Source organism: Mustela erminea, chromosome 8 (genome assembly GCF_009829155.1).
Source record: "Mustela erminea isolate mMusErm1 chromosome 8, mMusErm1.Pri, whole genome shotgun sequence".
NCBI lineage: Eukaryota > Metazoa > Chordata > Mammalia > Carnivora > Mustelidae > Mustela > Mustela erminea.
In genome coordinates, this window is record NC_045621.1 from 7,841,909 (window position 1) to 7,860,231 (window position 18,323).

At 41.3% G+C, this 18,323-nt stretch overlaps 2 protein-coding genes across 5 annotated transcripts in view; one reads left to right on the top strand and one right to left on the bottom strand.

Annotated features, from left to right (window-relative positions):
• Window positions 1-16,407, top strand: part of SLC39A10 (solute carrier family 39 member 10) — a 138,371-nt gene extending 121,964 nt beyond the window's left edge. For 2 of the 3 annotated variants that reach the window (XM_032354264.1, XM_032354263.1), the window contains 3 exons: window positions 51-131; window positions 7,689-7,879; window positions 13,642-16,407. In XM_032354264.1, coding sequence (XP_032210155.1) covers window positions 51-131; window positions 7,689-7,879; window positions 13,642-13,800 — 431 coding nt within the window. In that variant the 3' untranslated portion in view covers window positions 13,801-16,407. Of the gene's footprint in view, window positions 1-50; window positions 137-7,688; window positions 7,880-13,641 lie in introns of those variants that run through there. The other variant, XR_004288412.1, reaches the window with a different exon arrangement.
• Window positions 16,273-18,323, bottom strand: part of DNAH7 (dynein axonemal heavy chain 7) — a 252,745-nt gene continuing 250,694 nt past the window's right edge. For both annotated transcript variants that reach the window (XM_032354246.1, XM_032354245.1), the window contains one exon: window positions 16,273-16,810. In XM_032354246.1, coding sequence (XP_032210137.1) covers window positions 16,604-16,810 — 207 coding nt within the window. In that variant the 3' untranslated portion in view covers window positions 16,273-16,603. The remainder of the gene's footprint in view (window positions 16,811-18,323) is intronic.

The window sequence follows — 18,323 nt, forward strand, 5'->3', positions numbered from 1 at the left end:
GGGAAAGCAGAAGTAAACATGACTTGACTTTGTTTCTACCCCCGCCTCAGGAGCAGCTTTCAGCGCCGGACTGACCGGAGGAATCAGCACCTCCATCGCCGTCTTCTGTCACGAGCTGCCGCACGAGTTAGGTAATGCACAGCCTGTAGAGGGGCCCGGGTTGTGTCGAATCTGAGACTTCTTCAGTGATAAATGTGTCTAAATTTGGGAGCGTTTAAACATAAAAGTGGCTGATCGCAGGCATACACGTGATCATTCTCTTCTTATATAATGTGTGTTATATGTGCCTAAAAATGTACATTGTTTTATATGTATGTATTTTTAACTTATATCAACAGTATTACCTTATATCCCTTTCTGTTCCTTGTCTTCTGTTTCTGATCATTACGCTTAAAAACTCCAGGTTCTCATGAGTTAATTTCCTATGTTGCTTCTACTCAGTACTCAGACTTGTACATTTACCACATTTTACATATTTATCACTTAGTACTGGATACACCATGCCTTTAATTTCCTGTCATCACAGATAATGATGCATTTAACATCTGTACACTTTAGTGCTTATAGGCTCTTCTGAGAACATCTTTTGGGCTTCTACCCAGGAACAGAATTAATGGATCCCAGGATATACATACCCGAGAAGTGCCACATTACTGTCCACAATGGCCGTACCAATACAATTTCTAACCAGTAGTACCTGAGAGTTCTTGTGTTTCCATATCCCTGCCAGGATTTGATGTTAAGTTCATTAAGTTTTGTCAGTTCGATAGGTGTAAAATGATAGTTTTTTGTTGTTCTGGTCGGCACTTACTCACCTACCAATGATTTTTAAATTTTTTTAGTTTCTCTTCATGTGTATTTTTTTCCTGTAAATTGAAAAACATTAGATGTAAACATGCATTCATCACATAGAAAATGGGCAAGGGATGTGGAGATGACATTGAGAGAAAAAAAACCTCCATCATTTGAGTGTGCAAGGAATTGTTCATGTATGAAACATCTGTCATTTGACTGTGTTTAACTGTTTTTGGTGGTAGCAGTAGCTTTATTTGCTTACTTTGAATAGAGTTTATATATGTAGTTTGCTTAGCAAATTATTGACTGCTCACAAAAAGCAGAACAATGTTTTAGTGCTTACTTGGTGCTGATTCTTTAAGCCTGATTCCATACTTAACCAGCCTTGGGCATGTGGTCTTTCTGTCTTGGTTCATGCCCCATCATCCTTACCCTGACTAAGTCATCATTGCCTTCATTGTCGTTTGCTTGAACAGTTTCCATAGTGTTTTTATCTAGTTTCACTCTATTCCAGTCCATCTCATATACCTTATCCTAGATAGATCTTCTCAGATGTGACTTGCTCACGTAATCAGAATCTTCCAGTTGCTTCCCTTATGTATGGAGTTAGAAGCTGAGATTCCTTCGTCCTACTTGAGGTGACCTTCCCTTCTGCCTATTGTGTTAGCCTTACTCACTGTACTCGCTGTGCCTGTTTTCTACGTCACCCAAACCTGATTCACCAAATACACGGTGGGTGCCTCAGCCTGTTCTTCGCTTATACCGTTCTCCTACTTGCGCTTGTCCTGCTGCTTGTGTCCCGAGTTAATCATGTTAACAGTCTTTTTCCCCTATCACTGCAGGACTGCCCTCTGGTCTCATGATTGGATTCCTTTTTCTTCTAAACTTTGTCACTTAACTTTCAGTAGGTCTTTCTTTGGGTACTTAGTATATATCATTTCAGGTGTCCTGTTTCTTAAAATGTAGGTTCTTTGGGTACAGATACTGTATCTTATACCCTTTCCTTAACTGCTTTCCTATGTTAGTAAGAACGTGAGCTGCCAATTTGCAATTCCATAGCAATGGAAATCAGAGCTATCAGTTCTTCTATGTGGCTAACATACTGCTAAGAATTTTAGCCTTCCGTTTTCCTTTTGTACTCGCTTAGAACTAGACTTGGATAGTCCTAGACACACGTCCCCAGTATACGGGGAAAACCTTCAGCTTCCCTTCCTAGCCACTTCCTGCTCCCTTGGTGGGTACATCAGGCCACTTCATGGTTCCTGACAGCAGAGAGTCTGGAGATTAAGAGTGGTTGCCTTTCTACTACTTACTCCTTTTTCTCTCTATAGTTTGTTGAAAAAGTGACACGCAAGGAAAGATAGCCCCACGTAAAACACATGCAGGACAGATCTTAATGGCCAGGTAAGCCCTGGATCCCCAGAGCCGAGTTCTTGTAAAAGGTGGATTATAGAACTCTGCGTGGGCCAGGACTCCGCAGTGAGATCTTTGACCACAGATCTCTACCTGTTTTACCCCACAGACCAGAAGTCGAGAGGGTACTATTGCTGTGAGAGGAAGCAACAATTTAAAGTATATTGAGGAGCACCTGGGTGGCTCAGTCGGTTAAGTATCCAACTCTAGATGCCGGCTCAGGTCACCGTCACCGAGCTCTGCGTTGCGCGCAGCACCTGCGTGGGAGGCCGCCGCGCCTCTCCCTTGCTTTCTTCGCCAGCTGGTGGCCGTGCTGTGCTCTCTCTCAATAAGTGAATGAATGAAAATAAAACTTTTTTTTAAAAAGTTTTATTTATTTATTTGACAGATCACAAGCAGGCAGAGAGTCAGGCAGAGAGAGAGGGGGAAGCAGGCTCCCCTCTCCGCAGGGATGCTGAGGCAGATGCGGGGCTCGATCCCAGGACCCTGAGACCATGACCCAAGCCGAAGGCAGCGGCTTAATCCACTGAGCCACCCAGGTGCCCCAAATAAAACTTTTTCAAGTATATTGAACTTCGCCAGCAGGAAAGAAGTGAGACCCTAAGAAAATGTGCATTTCCCCCCAATACTTAGTGCTAAATCCACATAAACTCCATATTCTAGCTGCCGAAGCTCGTAGGGATGAAAGAGCACAGCTCTGGAGGTGATAGAAGATGCTTTGGACTTTGTATCCATCAAGGTAGGAAGTAGTCTACTGACCATAACCAGAGGAAGTGGTTGAAAAAGAGATTATACAGCCCTTTTTTTTTTTGCCTTTAAGGCACAGTAATAGGCACGTTGGTAAAATAGGCCTGGATGAATGTCCTACCCTGATTAACTTGGAGAGGAAGGGAATCTGGAGAGAGAAGTATAGAAACATCTTCCAAGGGAAAGATGATTGCCCTTGAAGATGAGATAGAAGCGTGGCAGGTAGATAGAGATGTCTTCTCCCTGGTGAACAGGTGAAGGTATTGGCAAAGCAGCGTCATCCGTCACATTCCAGGATCATTGATTTGATCTAAAACCTCTTTGGCCCTAGTTACATTTTTTAATTATGAATTCTAAAAACCATTCTGAGATTTTAATACTGAAGTCATCATACCCTAAAGGGTAAAATGTGTTTAAATTACATATGAATGCATTAAAAACTGACCCTTAGTAATTCCAAGTTTTATTGTTCCTCTTCCGGACAGATTGCTGTTTCTCTAATGGGGTACCAGGTGGGGGTTTGCTTTTGTTTAGGAATGCGATAGGAAAAATTGTAGTTTTAAGCCTTAGAATGATATACAGTTCAGGGGAATTCACTCTAAGAGGGGTGTAGAAATTGAAACCATCTGAGAAAATAGAAAACCTTGGTCTCTCATTGCATGTTTGTTCCTGGACTGTGGTAAGGGATGAAATTGTCTGAATTATTACTATTCTCTTCTCTTTTTGCTAAACTTGTGTAGCTAAGTTTAAGTAAGTTACAGTTTACTCGGTTGTATTTTCTCTGCTTTCTCCCCACTCCTTCAGTAAAGAACTGTATCAGCATTTGAATAATTTATAGGAAAACTTGTATTAAAACCTATAAAGGGGAAATGAGATTGGGGATAATCCAGAACTCTCTTCTTGACATCAAGTAATGTGTTCTAATTTAAAGGAAGTAACATTTTGATAAATGAATTTATCCATATTATTCAGACTCCGCTCAGAAAGGCTATGGTGCTATCCATTTTTTTCCCTTTCCTCTTGTATATTTAAGGGGTAAATAGAATTTCAAAATAAGATTTTCATAATGTGCCAAATTGTCCAGGGAAAATTGAACATTCACTATGTAGATTTATACATGTGTATACTTGCATTATTTAAGGCAAAAATAAAGAATTTTAAAATACATCCTTGTTTTTAAAAATTTAATAGTTGATGTTAGCAGATGTTAATGTAATTATAGCACTGGATCACATTAACGGCTTTGACAGGTACACCTCATTCGTTGTGCTAATAATGTCCTTTGTCAGCAGAAAGGAAAGGATACTGATTTATCAAAAGATGAATAGATTTGCTTGCTTGGTGTAAATCCCAACTGTATTCCTTTGATCTCTTTTTCAAATGTTTGTATAGATTCTTACTGAGAAAGGGAGAGAAAAAGGGAGAAAAATATGCGGATACCTTTGAGAAATTGTGATCTAAGATGGGAGTAGGACAGAGATAGATTTTATTTTATTTTATTTTTTTTTTTTTAAGATTTTATTTATTTATTTGACAGAGAGAGAGATCACAAGTAGGCAGAGAGGCAGGCCGAGAGAGAGAGGAGGAAGCAGGCTCCCTGCTGAGCAGAGAGCCAGATGCGGGGCTCGATCCCAGGACCCTGGGATCATGACCTGAGCCGAAGGCAGCGGCTTAACCCACTGAGCCACCCAGGCGCCCAGAGATAGATTTTAAATGAAATAATTCATCTTATGCAAGATCATTCTACAGAGATCACTTATGCTGCTATATATTGGCAGTGAACAATTGGAAATTGAAATTTTTTAAGAGTAGTCGTATAATAACACCAAAAAACATGAAATGCTTTGCTTTAAATCTTAACAAAATATAGATAGAGTCTGTATGCTGGAAATGACAAATCAGCACACAAGAAATCAAAGGAGATTTAAGTCTGAAGAGAGTGTAGCAGGATTATGGAATGGAAGACTCAGTATCTTTAAGATGCTAATTTTCCCTGTAGTTTGTGCATTTCCAATCAGAATACCAGTAGGCTTTTTCGGAGCCTTTTCAAAATTTTACAGGGAAAGGGAAAGGAACTTGGATAGCCAAAAGAATTTTGGAAAAGGACAGCAGAATTGACTTTAAGACTTGCTATAAAGCCACAGTAATTGAAACAATTTATATTGGTGACAAAATAGACACATAAATCAGTGGAACAGAGTAGAGTTCTCACATACATGGCAACTTCATTTCAACAAGGTGCAAAGGAAGTTCCACGTCAAAATGACCGTTTTTCCAGCAGATGTTGCTGCAGTAATTGGATATGTAGTGGGGGAAAAAAGCTCCAAAAACCAAAAACCCCTCACAGTAGGCACAGATTATCTAAAAATAGGTCATTGATTTAAATGAACAAAGTTTTTTGGTTTTGTTTTTGTTTTATTCAAAAGAGAGGAGGTGAGTGCGTGTGCAGGGGCAGGAGAGGGGCAGAGGGGGGAAGAGAAGCCTAAGTAGGCTCTAGGCTCTGCGCGCCTGATCTCATGACCCTGAGATCATGACTCCAGCCTAAATCAAGAGTCTATCACTTGAACCAACTGAGCTACCCAGGTGCCCCATTAATAAAAATTTTAAAATACAGGTTTTCCCTGCTCTCCAGAAATAGTGTTCCTACTGAAACCTTTTGTAAGCTACAATGGCTTAAAGCTAAGAAACACTATTAATGCAGAAGTCCTTGAGCATTCCTGGACCCAAAGAAACCTCTCTTAGGCTTTCGAGACCTTAGGATATATCTTGCTGATGGATGCACAAACGAGCGAGAAAGCACAGATGGTCACGTGGTTCAGAGCTGTGGACGCCGAGATGCTGAGTCGGCTTCCCGGGGGAGGAGCTGGGGGCCGCCAGTCTTTCTGCTCGGGGTACGTGCTGCAGGGCTCACTGCAAGACAGAGGCGAGTTTCCCATTCTGCCTTTTTTTGTAAAAGTGAAAATCCTCCTCAGATTTTTTTGTTGTTAGGGAAAGTGGTTACTAATGTAGGTCTTTAACAAAAATGAGGTGGCTGTAATGTGAACTGTGGCAAAGTGGGGCTTACCTCTGTAAGACGCACGGAAGAAGACACAAGAGAAAGTCTGCGTTACTGGATTAGGCAAGTCATTCATAGACACAGCACCAAAAGCAAGATCCATTAAGGAAAAAAGTAATAAAATTGGACTTTATAAAGATTAAAAACTCTACACAAAAGGAACGTTTATTAAAGGAATGAAAAGACAAGGTGTAAGGTCTGTGAAGAAATATTTAAAAAATATTCTGAAAGACCACAGACTTTTAGGAAAGTATGTGAGGAGAGTCGTATTCGATGGAAACTGGAGAGTGGCCAACGAGAAGCCATTGATAGAGAATGTCCTAGCAGAGTACTGATTTTTCCGTTAACATCTTCCTGTTAGAAATTAGAACCTTGTAACCATAAGAATTAAAAAGGAAAAGATCATGTTCTGTTTGTTAGTCATATAAGATTAAGATCCCCTATTTTTAAAGGTTTGTTTATGTGTGGATGTGTAAGTGACCTCTGCGGCCAGCATGGGGCTCAAACTAGATCAAGGGTCACGTGCTCTCCCAGCTGGGCCAGTGGGGGGCCCCGAAGACGGCTTCTTAAGGGAAAGAAATGCCGCCGTATTCTACATAATACCTTGCACTGCTAAGTGTTCGATGATTGATTGGATGTTTGTACATTTAATAACTAAAAAGTTTGTTACAATTAGTTGAAATTGATTTTGACCCTTTAGCTTTAAGACCATTATTTCTGGCAGTATTTATTTTTCTAGTAAAGTTTCTGAGCAGTATGTAACCCTTTAAAAAAATTTTTTTAAGATTTTTACTTATTTGAGAGAGAGATTGAGGGAACGAAGTGGGAGGAGGGGCAGAGGAAGCAGGCCCCCCACTGAGCAGGGAGCCCCATGCAGGACTCGATCCCAGGACCCTGAGATCATAACCTGAGCTGAAGGCAGACACTTAACCGAATGAGCCACCCAGGCGCCCCTTAACCTGATTTTCCCTAGTGGTCCAAATACAGACACATGAGTGACAAAGTCTCTACTTTTACATGTTTAGAATTAAGTTTTAATTTTTTTCTCTGAAAAAAATAAAACATAAATGTGAACAGCGTACAGTATACTCAAAGAGTCTGTTACCTCTGTTTTTCTTAGGCCGTTTCCCTTTGGAAATACGGCAGAGGTCAGAGAACAGAGCTTTAATTGTAGCTCACAGAAAAAGCAGTGACCACGTTCTTTTTTTCTGTTGTTTCTGCTTTTTTAAGAAAATATTTTACTTTTCACATTCTACAGAAAATTGGCCTTTTTGATATGGTTCTTTGAGTGTCAGCATGTATGTAGTTTTCTGTGAGTGTCCGCCCGGCCGGCAGGCGCAGAAAGTTCCGTCCTCCCAGTAGCCCTTCACGCAGGCCCTTCGCGGTCGCCCCCATTCCCGGCCTGCTCCAGGCGGCCTTGGCATTCTTGTCACCACAGTTTCGTCTGACGTGGAATCATACGTACCTTTCAGACTGTCTTTGAGCGTCGAGCCTGAGAGTTTCACTCAAATTTTGCATGTATTGGTTTAATTTAGTAAGTAACTTTTTATAATAAAACATCCGTTATTCAAGGCGTATCTTTTAATATCCGTTCTTAATTTTGGTTTCTGTTTTCCCCCCCCTAAATTTGTGCATAAAATCCTGTGGTTATAAAACTCACATTGTGTGTTTACTGCAGGTGATTTTGCAGTTCTTCTGAAAGCGGGCATGACTGTAAAGCAGGCCATCGTCTACAACCTCCTCTCCGCCATGATGGCCTACGTAGGCATGCTCATCGGCACGGCCGTCGGCCAGTACGCCAACAACATCACCCTGTGGATCTTCGCCATCACTGCCGGCATGTTCCTCTACGTAGCCTTGGTGGATATGGTAAGCTAGTTCATGTTTTTCTTGTTCATGCCAAACTGTAAACAGCGTGCACCTTCCAAAAATGGAAGAAATCTCTGGATATATTTGAAAGACTATTTTAGAAAATACGTACCCCATTTAAAAACATGATATCCTAAATAGCCTACTAGAGAAAGACGGTTAAGCAGGAGGATGTCTTTGGAAATCAAGTTGAGATGCTGAGAATTTTGGACCAAAGGAAATTACTATTCAGAGTAATCCAGTATTTAGAGATAATTATTATACTATGAAGATTTTGTAATGTTAGGGTATAAATTTTTTGTGGTTGTTAATAAATCATTCTTTGAGCTTGTTTTATAGCAAACAGGAAATACTATATCTCTTAGGTAAGTCAGTCTTCTGCAGAAAATGGTGTATATTCCTAGGGATTTATGCAGTTTCCCTCATTTCTGACTTTAAAGTTAACAAATCTAAACACTAGCAACTAGTTCTATTTTAATTTTACCTTAGTGTCTTAAATATGTTAGGCAGTATATTTGCAGAACTAGTAACTTGATTACTTGTTGTTTTTATTTTGTTTTGATTTTTCGAAATTATTTTTATTAATATAAATGTATTATTTGCCCCAGGGGTACAGGACTGTGGCTCGCCAGGCTTACACACTTCACAGCACTCACCGTAGCACATACCCTCCCCAGTGTCCATAACCCCACCGCCCTCTCCCGACCCTCTTCCCCCAGCAACTCTGTCTGTTTGTGAGATTAAGAGTCTCATGGTTTGTCTTTCTTTTTGTTTTTAACTTAGATATTATGTTCACTTTCCTTCTGGTAAGATTTGTCAGATAGTGTCATTTCGAAACTTTGTAACCTACATTTTATTTTTTTAAGATTGATTTATTTATTTATTTATTTATTTGACACACACACACAGAGAGAGAGAGAGAGAGATCACAGGTAGGCAGAGGCAGGCAGAGAGAGGAGGAAGCAGGCTCCCCGCTGAGCAGAGAGCCCAATGCGGGACTCGATCCCGGGACCCTGAGACCATGACCTGAGCTGAAGGCAGAGGCTTTAACCCACTGAGCCACCCAGGCGCCCTGTAACCTAAATTTTTAATCCCAGGATTATTGCCTATTTATAATAGTTTAGAAAATACCAACAAAAAATAAAAACTATTTACATTCTGTGCCTAGAGTTTGCCATTTCCTTGTTCTTTTCCTTGGACTCTGACACCTCATTTCCTGTCCCCACGCTCAGCTGATGGCCTTCCTGTCTCATGGAAAATACTGAAGCATCGAGACAGCCTTCCACGGGTTGCCATCGTGTTTCTGCTCCTCCTGTATGTCTCTGTCTGTTCCCCTCTTTCCTAGAATAGTGAAGAAATCTGTTTCTCGCTGAGGCCGGCTGGCACTTGGCCCCTTTCACAAAGTCCCTGAAATCCCCCCCTTTCTCTCTGTTGTTGCTCATTTCCCCTCCCTGCTGGATCAGTTCAAACCTCCTGTACTTCTCACCGAGGTAGGAGAGAGGGCGTTTCTTTAACTCCAGTTCCCAGTTTAGTTCTCAGCCACCATGTTCCTTCCTTTTTTTTTTTTTCTTTTTAAGATTTTATTTATTTATTTGACAGCTAGAGAGATCACAAGTAGGCAGAGAGGCAGGCAGAGAGAGAGGAGGAAGCAGGCTCCCTGCTGAGCAGAGAGCCCGATGCAGGGATCGATCCCAGGACCCTGGGATCATGACCTGAGCCGAAGGCAGAGGCTTAACCCACTGAGCCACCAGGTGCCCCACCATTTTCCTTCTTGTATTGCAGATTACCCTTTCTGATTTTCTAGTTCTCTTCTTTCTTGAGTCTCGCCTCGTCTGGTATTCTCCCCGACTGCTGTCCCCGATTGCTTTGGCCACATCCACTGCTGACCACAGCGTTCTTGAGTCCATGGTCACGTACCCCGTCCGGCTTCATGCACTTGTCCTAAGGGCCGCATCTGGCGGGGGCTCAGGCTCTTCTCTTTGAAATGCTTTCTTGTCAGTTGGCCCCTATGCCACCACCGTTTCCTGGTTTAACCACCTTTCTGGCCTTTCCATTTGTTTTCTGGTTCTCTTCTCCTTGACTTATAAACGTTGGTGAAAGCCCTCTAGGTGATCTCGTTTAGTCTCATGACTAGAAGTATTTAATGGCTGGTAATTCCTACATTTACATCTTCAGCCCAGACCTTTCCCTTAACGCCAGGTCAGTGTATCCAGCAGCCTCCCTGAGCGTCTGAACGGAATGGCGGGCACGTCTGTTCAGAGCCTGGTTCCTGAGATGGCCGCCTTCCCTCCCTGGACCCCCGGCTCCTGTGGGAGTCTCTGGCTTACAGAGGATGATTCCGTTCTTCAGCTGCTCACATCCAAGCCCTGATGATAATTCTTTGTCTCGGTTCTTCCTGTTCCCCCCCGCCCCCCACCTCTGACTCATCCTAAGCCCCGCGCTGGGGGGGGGCTCCACTTCCCAGCCACCTCTGCTGCCACCGTCTTCTTCCGTTTAACCTTCTCCCCACGTCGGTTGTTGCCCCGTCCGTGACGGGTTCTGAGTCAACAGTCAAGTCACTCGGGTGCTTCAGACTCTTCAGTGGCTCCCTGTGAATTTCCTCCTCCTCCTTTTAGCCCCCCGCAATGTGTCTCTTTTCCTCATCTTCTTCCTGGCTCCCCCAGGAGGCACACACTGCCTCAGGGGCCTGGCTCTCGCTGGTCACTAAATGTGGACTATGTGGCCTGCAGAAGCTCTACTGACTGGCTCCCTCACTCCTTAGGAGGCTTCCCAACTTCTACCCCAACATTTTACATCTTCTATCCCTACTTCACTTTTCTTTTTCTCCTTTGCACTTGTATTTTGATCTGTTAATAACGGCGCTAAACATTTTACTTATTCACTGAGCTCATTGTGTGCCCCACATGGACGTCCGTTCTGGGAGGACAAACTTCTTTTTGGTAATATTTCATTTACTGCTGTAGAAGTAGTTCACAGTTAGTTGAATGAAAAATAAATGAGCTAATTCTGAAAAGAACAAGGTAATTTTTACAGTAAGGATAGTAGTCTAATGAAGAAGAAAAGTAGCCGTTAATTAGAAATCTTTTGATAAAGGCTTACGCTAGAGTAGTGCACCATGTCTGTGGAACTATGGGGAGAGGCTGGCTAAAGAATAGGGGAAAATTAGGGAAATTTTTCTGGAACAAGATATCTGAGCTGAGTTTTAAAACCTGTAGGAGAGTTTATTAGGAGCAAGAGGAATGGGCATAGGAGAAAGCAGAGTAATGAGTAACATCATTCCTTAACTAGTCAGTTGACTCCTAGAACTGTGTTCTGATATTCTGAGAAAGTAACCCAACATGACTACTGCTAAGAACACAAACAAGCAAACAAAAGTAAAGCTGTATTAAAGTGTTTTTAAATAGCATTTATAAGGGGCGCCTGGGTGGCTCAGTTGATTTAGTGTCTGCCTTTGGCTCAGGTCATGATTCCATGGTCCTGGGATCGAGCCCCGCATCTGCTCTCTGCTCAGCGGGGAGCCTGCTTCTCCCTCTCCCTGCCTCTCTGCTTACTTGTGATCTCTCTCTCTCTCTCTGTCAAATAAATAACTAAAATCTTTTAAAAAAAAAAAAACAAAAAAGTAGCATTTATAATATTGTAATTACATTGGAAATATCCTAAATGTCCAAGAAGAAAAACTGCCTACATATATTTTAGGATTTTAATGACACTGAGATTGTTTTCTCTCATGTTAAATGGAAAAAATGGATTAAAAAATTACATCCGTGGTTCTCAGGTAGATGTAGGCCAGACCATGACTGTGACACAAAACGTAGTGCTATAAAAAATGAGAATTTATCTTGTAAATTTTGAGGCACCATTACAGGGTTTAAGCAACGATGACATGATTGTATTTTCATTTTAGAAAGACTACTTTGGCCATAGAGAGGAGGCGTTTATTCACTTAGGTCAGTCATGCGATAGCGACAGCACCAGAAGTTCTAGTTCGAGGTCTCTTTAGGATGTGCAGTTGGAAGTATCCACCGGTTTTAGGGGCTTTGCACAGCAGCTGTTGCTCGCCCAGCGTGGAGGCGCTCTTGGGTTTTCACAGATCGGGCCGCACTGTTGGGTACTGTTGGGTACTGCCGGCTCCACTGTGGTTATGATTCGCAAATAGGCGTGTGGGCACTGGGGCTGGAACTGAATTGGGGGGGGCATAGCGCCTCTTGTGGCTGGTATGTGCAATATCCAGAGGGGATACTTCTGTGAAACATCCTGTGTTCTTTATGCTTCAGTGCTAAGGAAAGCCACATGTAACAGTTTTTGTCATAATGAAAACTTGAGGAGAAAAGATAAACCATTCTTCGTCATCCTAATAGAACCACAGGTGGGAAGTTGCCGGGTTCAGTTCTGATCCATTAACCCAGAGGTTGGCAGACTTTCTGTAATGGGACAGAGAGTACATGTGTAGGCTTTGTAACCCATGTGGTCTCTGCCGCAGTTAATCAGCTCTGCTGTTTGCAGTGGTTTCTGTCGCAAGTACTTAACTCTGCTCAAAAAGAACAGTAGCCTCCATTAGCTGGTATTTACTATGGCCATAAACTTCTGAACAAAATTGATGACCAGCATGAAGTAGTTCTTAAATAGGACCCTCCGGGAATTGTTAAATATACTGTAGCCATGTCAGAATATGGTAGTTGGATTAACTGTCCTCATTATTTAATAATGAGCAATAGTGTTTTTTCCTAGGCAGCCGTTATGTTCTTAACACTACACTTTCCCCCTCTGAACCACGAAAAGCCCCAAGATACTATTTGGAGGAAAGCTTAGTGTCTAAAAGAGCAGCATATCCGTGTCATCTTTCTGATGGTGTCATTGCACACTTGAAAAGCAAAACACAGAAAACAAGAAAATGAAACGTGAAGTAGCATTTCTTTCACAATTTGGACTCGATGTGGATGGAAAGACTTGATGCTCATAATAACGGACATGCGTTTCTCTAGTAAATCTTATTTACTTAAATACAGACTTGGGTTTTATACTTTGAACTTTGCATTATTCTTAAATGTAATAATATATGCTTATGCTTTAGAAATCAAACTATAAACTTCAGTGAACTGTGTGCCTTTAAAGGTACTGGGAACATTCAGGTTTTTGAAACTGTATCATGATTAGGAGAAACAGAGCACCCTGGGAAGGCCATGGGCTCCACTTGGTCGTAGTCCTGCTGAATAGCTTCGAGAGACTATTTTCTCTACTATTAAGGGAAATAACGGCTTACGGGCAGAGAGATAACGAGTTAGGAATTGTCTGTAAATGTCTGTCCTTGCTCTCACATGCAGCTGAATATGAGAATTTAAAACGGAAAGAGTAAAGAAGTGGCAAATCTTCAATTAGGTATCCCCCCCACAAAGAATCTTACGTTTTCAGTGACTTTAAGTCAGTAAATGTGGTGATCGTTCCTGGAGTGTTTATTGGCAATAATAAATGATCTTCGACTTTAGCATAAAGCAGATGGCAAGGTTAGTGGACGGTAACTTCAGAAAACGGCTAACGCGTGTATTTCCATTTGTTCAGGGTTTAGGAGGGAACAGATTTAGTCATTATTTCCTAGCTAGAGCTAAACTTCTTCAACGTTTGGGTGAAGTATGCATTATGGTTAACATTATGTTGAATAGAATAATTTGCGGTTATGTTTTATTCATTAAAGTAGAAGAAAGTAAAAAAATTTAGCAGAGTATTACACAGAATTGCTTGTAAGTATCTGGGTTTTGTTTTTGCAGCTTCCAGAAATGTTGCATGGTGATGGTGACAATGAAGAACACGGCTTTTGTCCCGTGGGGCAGTTCATTCTTCAGAATTTAGGATTGCTGTTCGGATTTGCCATTATGCTGGTGATCGCCCTCTATGAAGACAAAATTGTGTTTGACCTCCAGTTTTAACCATTCCCAGTAATCACTGTGGATTACGAGAATGTTACCATGCAGCTTTGCATCTGTCCCTAGTACTGTATGCACATCGCTCAAAGAAAAGTCAGTGGCTTGCACTACTTCCAAGTTCCATAGATTTGAGCCGAACCACACAAGACTGGTGGTCAGGACTGCTTTTCCCTGTGCGAAGGGGTCTTTTAAAAATACAAAGCTTGTGATAAAGAGAGGAGAAAACGGGACTCCAAGAACCAATGTTGACATAGTTTGATTAAGACTTTTGCAAAAATAATCATATAAAACACTAAAGTAGTCTCTTTGGTAGTAGAAACTTCTGTGGCTATGCAGAAATAGAAATTGAACCAAAAATCACTTAAACTTTAAAAATATTTTAAATGGACTTCGGGCAGACTTTTCTTTGTGCTAAAAATGAATTGTAGTGTCCTTTAATTCAGTTACATATATACATAAGGTAATGGGGATCAACTTGATACAATTTTGAAACTGCGTAAAGTAGGCTGTAGGAACTAGAGGAGAGCTCAGGCTGTGTTAGAGTATGAATTTAGCATTGGGAAAAGCCCTTAATCTTGAATCTAGAGTTACTATTTTTGTATATATTGCCATAGTGTTTAAACTTGCAGCCTAAACTACTGAACTTTGTGATTGTATGTTTGTGTGAGCTTCAGTTTAATGAAAGATTCATAACGGTTCTTTGTATTAATATTATACTTGGTGTTCGGGTGTTTTTTCTTTCAAACTTCAGTTTTGTTTTTGTTTCGGGATTTTTGGTGGGGGTAGAGAGGTGGAGCATGTGGTTAAATTTTTTTTTTTCATTAGAAGTGTAACCCTTGAGGAAATACCAGAAAAAAAGAAGAACCCAAACATGGTCGAAATATTCAGCTTTCCTATTTTAACAGTACTAACCAGTTACTGGGGAAGTTTACTTTCTAAGTGTATGCATTGCTTTACCAGTTTGGTTTGGGAACCTAGAGCACATGCTGCGACCAGCAGGAAGTTAAGGCAGAAAACCCAAGTTCACCACGTCCGTGATCTCTGCGTGTCCATGGAAGTGGCTCTGACGGTGATCTCCGCTGATGCCACGGGCTGTCGTGACACCACGCGACTTGGAAGACACCCTTACGTAACACAGCCGAAGTCACGTGATCGTCTGTGCCAAGATTTACGCTGTCGGTGCCTGCTAGGGACTCGTCTCACTTAGAGGTGCCCTGTTCTAGCATAATTGAGCGATCTGTGAGAAGCGCAAGCCATGTGTATCCTGAATTTTGACCTATAATTTGTAGCACTAGTCATACTGCATGTAGCTTTTGTTTCCATCTTGTGCCGCACGGTCTTCATGTATGCCCGGTAAACTGTGTTTGAACTGTGTGCAGGCAGCTTTGTTTTAATCGCTTGGCTACCAGTGCAGCTGATTTAAAAATCTTACTGTTCAAATATCTAAGAGCCAAACTCCTTCCATTCCGTTGAAAGTGTTTGTATTGAGCCCTCCTCCTCTCCTCAGTTCCTTTCCTCCTGGTGAACCTACAAAAATAAAACTTGGAGAGCTGCGCGTGCACCCGGGTAGTAAGTCTTGCCAGTGTTTCTCCTTTGTGCTGTAAGCAAGGAAGCTTAGGTGTGCTTTTCTGAATTTATGCCTGAATTTGAAAAATTATTTCTGGCTTTCTCCATGGCCTCCTGTAATAAGTAGGAGTTTTTTACCTAGAATATTTTCAGCGTTGGGCACTGAATGAGCACAGCCCTCATCTCACTGCTTGGCCCTGCAAGCAACCCCGCTACAAGGTGCTGATATTTGATTTAGTACTGCCAACTTCAAGTGATTAAAAATATCTTGCTTTCTGAACCAAGATATATTTCTAGTTCCTTTTTGCATTTTTATACCCAAGGAGGATTCTGCATTCCAGCATTAAATCTGCTTAATTTTAAAACTTTTACGAAAAGCAACAGTGGGAATATGTTCCCAGTCTTACAGGTCTGGTTTAAAGCAAGCAAGTTCTGGTGAAGTATATAAAGTTTTATATTCTCTAAAAAATGGTATTCTCTTCATTTGCTAGATTTTTTTAACCTATTAAGAGGGCTGTAACAGTTGCTGCTAGTATTTTGTTAGGGTTCCACCAGTATTTAGTTTCCACATCGTTCTAGTGTATAGTTTCAAGTCTTACTAGACAATCTGAATTCCACAACATTTCTGTTTGGCTCCAACATTCCATTTAGCTTGACCAGTCTGATTTAACGTGTGTTTGTTGGAGGTCATTCATGTTACTTGTACAATGCTGTCACTGTGTGACATCCATATGAATTTTGGTGTATATCACATTGCATTCAATCAGCTGTGATTATGCGTAGAAATACTATAGTAACTAGATGCAGTGTGAATTTTTTCCATTAACTACGTCAGTGGCTTAAATATGATTATGGTCCTGCAAGGTGATACTTGCTAAAATATCTAAACTTTTTTTTGTTGTAACTGAATCATTTTTAAAAAATTTATAAAGCTGGAAATGATCCAATGCTGTTTTTTTTTCATTGTCAACAGTGGTGTGTCATTTTATGTATGTTCCTGATGCTTATGGAACTCTCCCAAAATAAAGTTATTCAAAAAGAGCAAATACACCAGTGTGTTTTCTTCAGTCTTTATTTCAGAACATTCCTTACACTAAAGTAGGAGGCATTTTAAAAATACAGGCTGCATTTGCACATAAATTTATAATTAAGTACAGCTTTAAGGGAAATCTACGTAAGCCACATTGTTTATATTTTCTTCCTAACCATTGAACAAGAAATAGGAACAGGTGTCTTCGAATTACGAATTAAGCTGACATAATAGTGCCACACCCCGTCCAATCCAGTGCTCCACGGGTCGGTCAGAGGGAAGAGTCATGGCAATAACAAAGTTCGTAGAATGACCAGTGGTGGATAAGGTTCCTCTCCGCTCACTTGTCTTGTACAGTGGAGCAACGTAACTTGGTCGTTCTGGTATCTCCACCCTTTTACAGGGCTTTAGCCACATCTGGAAGAAAGTGCATTCAAGTGTTTCTGAGTCAAAGGTACGATACTTAGATTTGAACCTAATAGGGTATTTTAGTTCTATGTCTGCAAATTCCCATGGCCCAAACAGATCTTATTTTTGTTAGCAGTACTGCCATTGTTCAAAACATTTAATTTGTAATCGTTTTTTAGAATTATAATTAACTGCTGTTGTATTAGTTTCAGATGTACAACAACATGATTTCAGCAGTTCTGTCCCTCAGTGTTCATCAAGTACGTACAGTCCCCAGATGTCACCAAATAGGTCTTCGAGTTCCCTGTGTAGTAGTTTCCATCTCTGCACTCATTCATTGTATAGTAGAAGTTCGTGCATCTTAATCTCCTTCATTGCATCCACCCTCCCCTCGACCTCCCGCTTCCCCTCCGACAGCCACCAGTTTGCTGTCTGTACTTAAGAGTTGGGGGTTTTTTGTCTCTTTCCTTGTTCACTTAAGATTCCATGTGAGTGAAACCAGGCGGTATTTGTCTTTCTCTGACGTGTTTCACTTACCGTTATATCCTCTGGGTCCATCCATGTTGTAAATGGTAAGATTTCATTCTTTTTTATGGCGGAAAATACTGCATAATACTACGTGTATACACTGGTAGACCTCTACATGTAGTATTTTATATATAGCCACAGCTTCACCCACTCATCTTCTGATAGCCTCTTGGTATGCTTCCACATCTTGACTTCTGTTTTCGTTGACCTTGGAGGATACGGGATTTCTCACTCTTTGAGGACCTCCGCACCGTTGCACAGCGGGTGCCCGTCGGCGCTTCCGCCAGCAATGCGCCAGGGCTCGTTTCCTCCACTTCCCTCTTGGATGCGCAGTTCTGACAGGTGTCGGGTCATACCTCCTTGTGGCTTTTTCATTTGCAGTTCACCGGTGCTTAGTGATGAAGAGCATCTTTTCAGGTTTCTGTCGACCATCTATAGGTGGTCTTTGGAAAACTGTCTATTCAGGTCCTCTGTCCTTTTTTTGTTTTTTTGCTCTTGAATTATATGTTCTTTCTGTACTTTGGATATTAACCCCTTCTTGGATGGAATCATTTGCAAATGTCTCCCCCATTCAGTAGGTTGCCTTTTTCTTTTGTTGATGGTTTCCTTCACTATACAAAAAGCTTTATATTTTAGTGGAGTCCCAACAGCTATTTTTGTTTCCCCTGCCTTAGGTGACCTATCTAGAAAAATGTTGCTAAAGCCAGTGCTGAGGAGATTAGTGCCTATGTTTTCTTCTAGGCATTTTATGGTTTCAGGTCCCATAATTTTCAACATTTGTCAAAGAGGCTGTCTTTTCCCCATTGTGTGTTCTGACCTCCTTTGTTGTAGATTAATTAGTCCTATAAGTGTGGGGTTATTTGTGCATTGATCTTTTTTTTTGTGCCAGTACCATACTGTTTTGATTGGGTGAGTTTCAATCTGAAATTGTGAGGTCTTCAGCTGCTTTTTTCTCAAGATTGCTTTGGCTATTCGGGTGTTTTAATTTTCCATA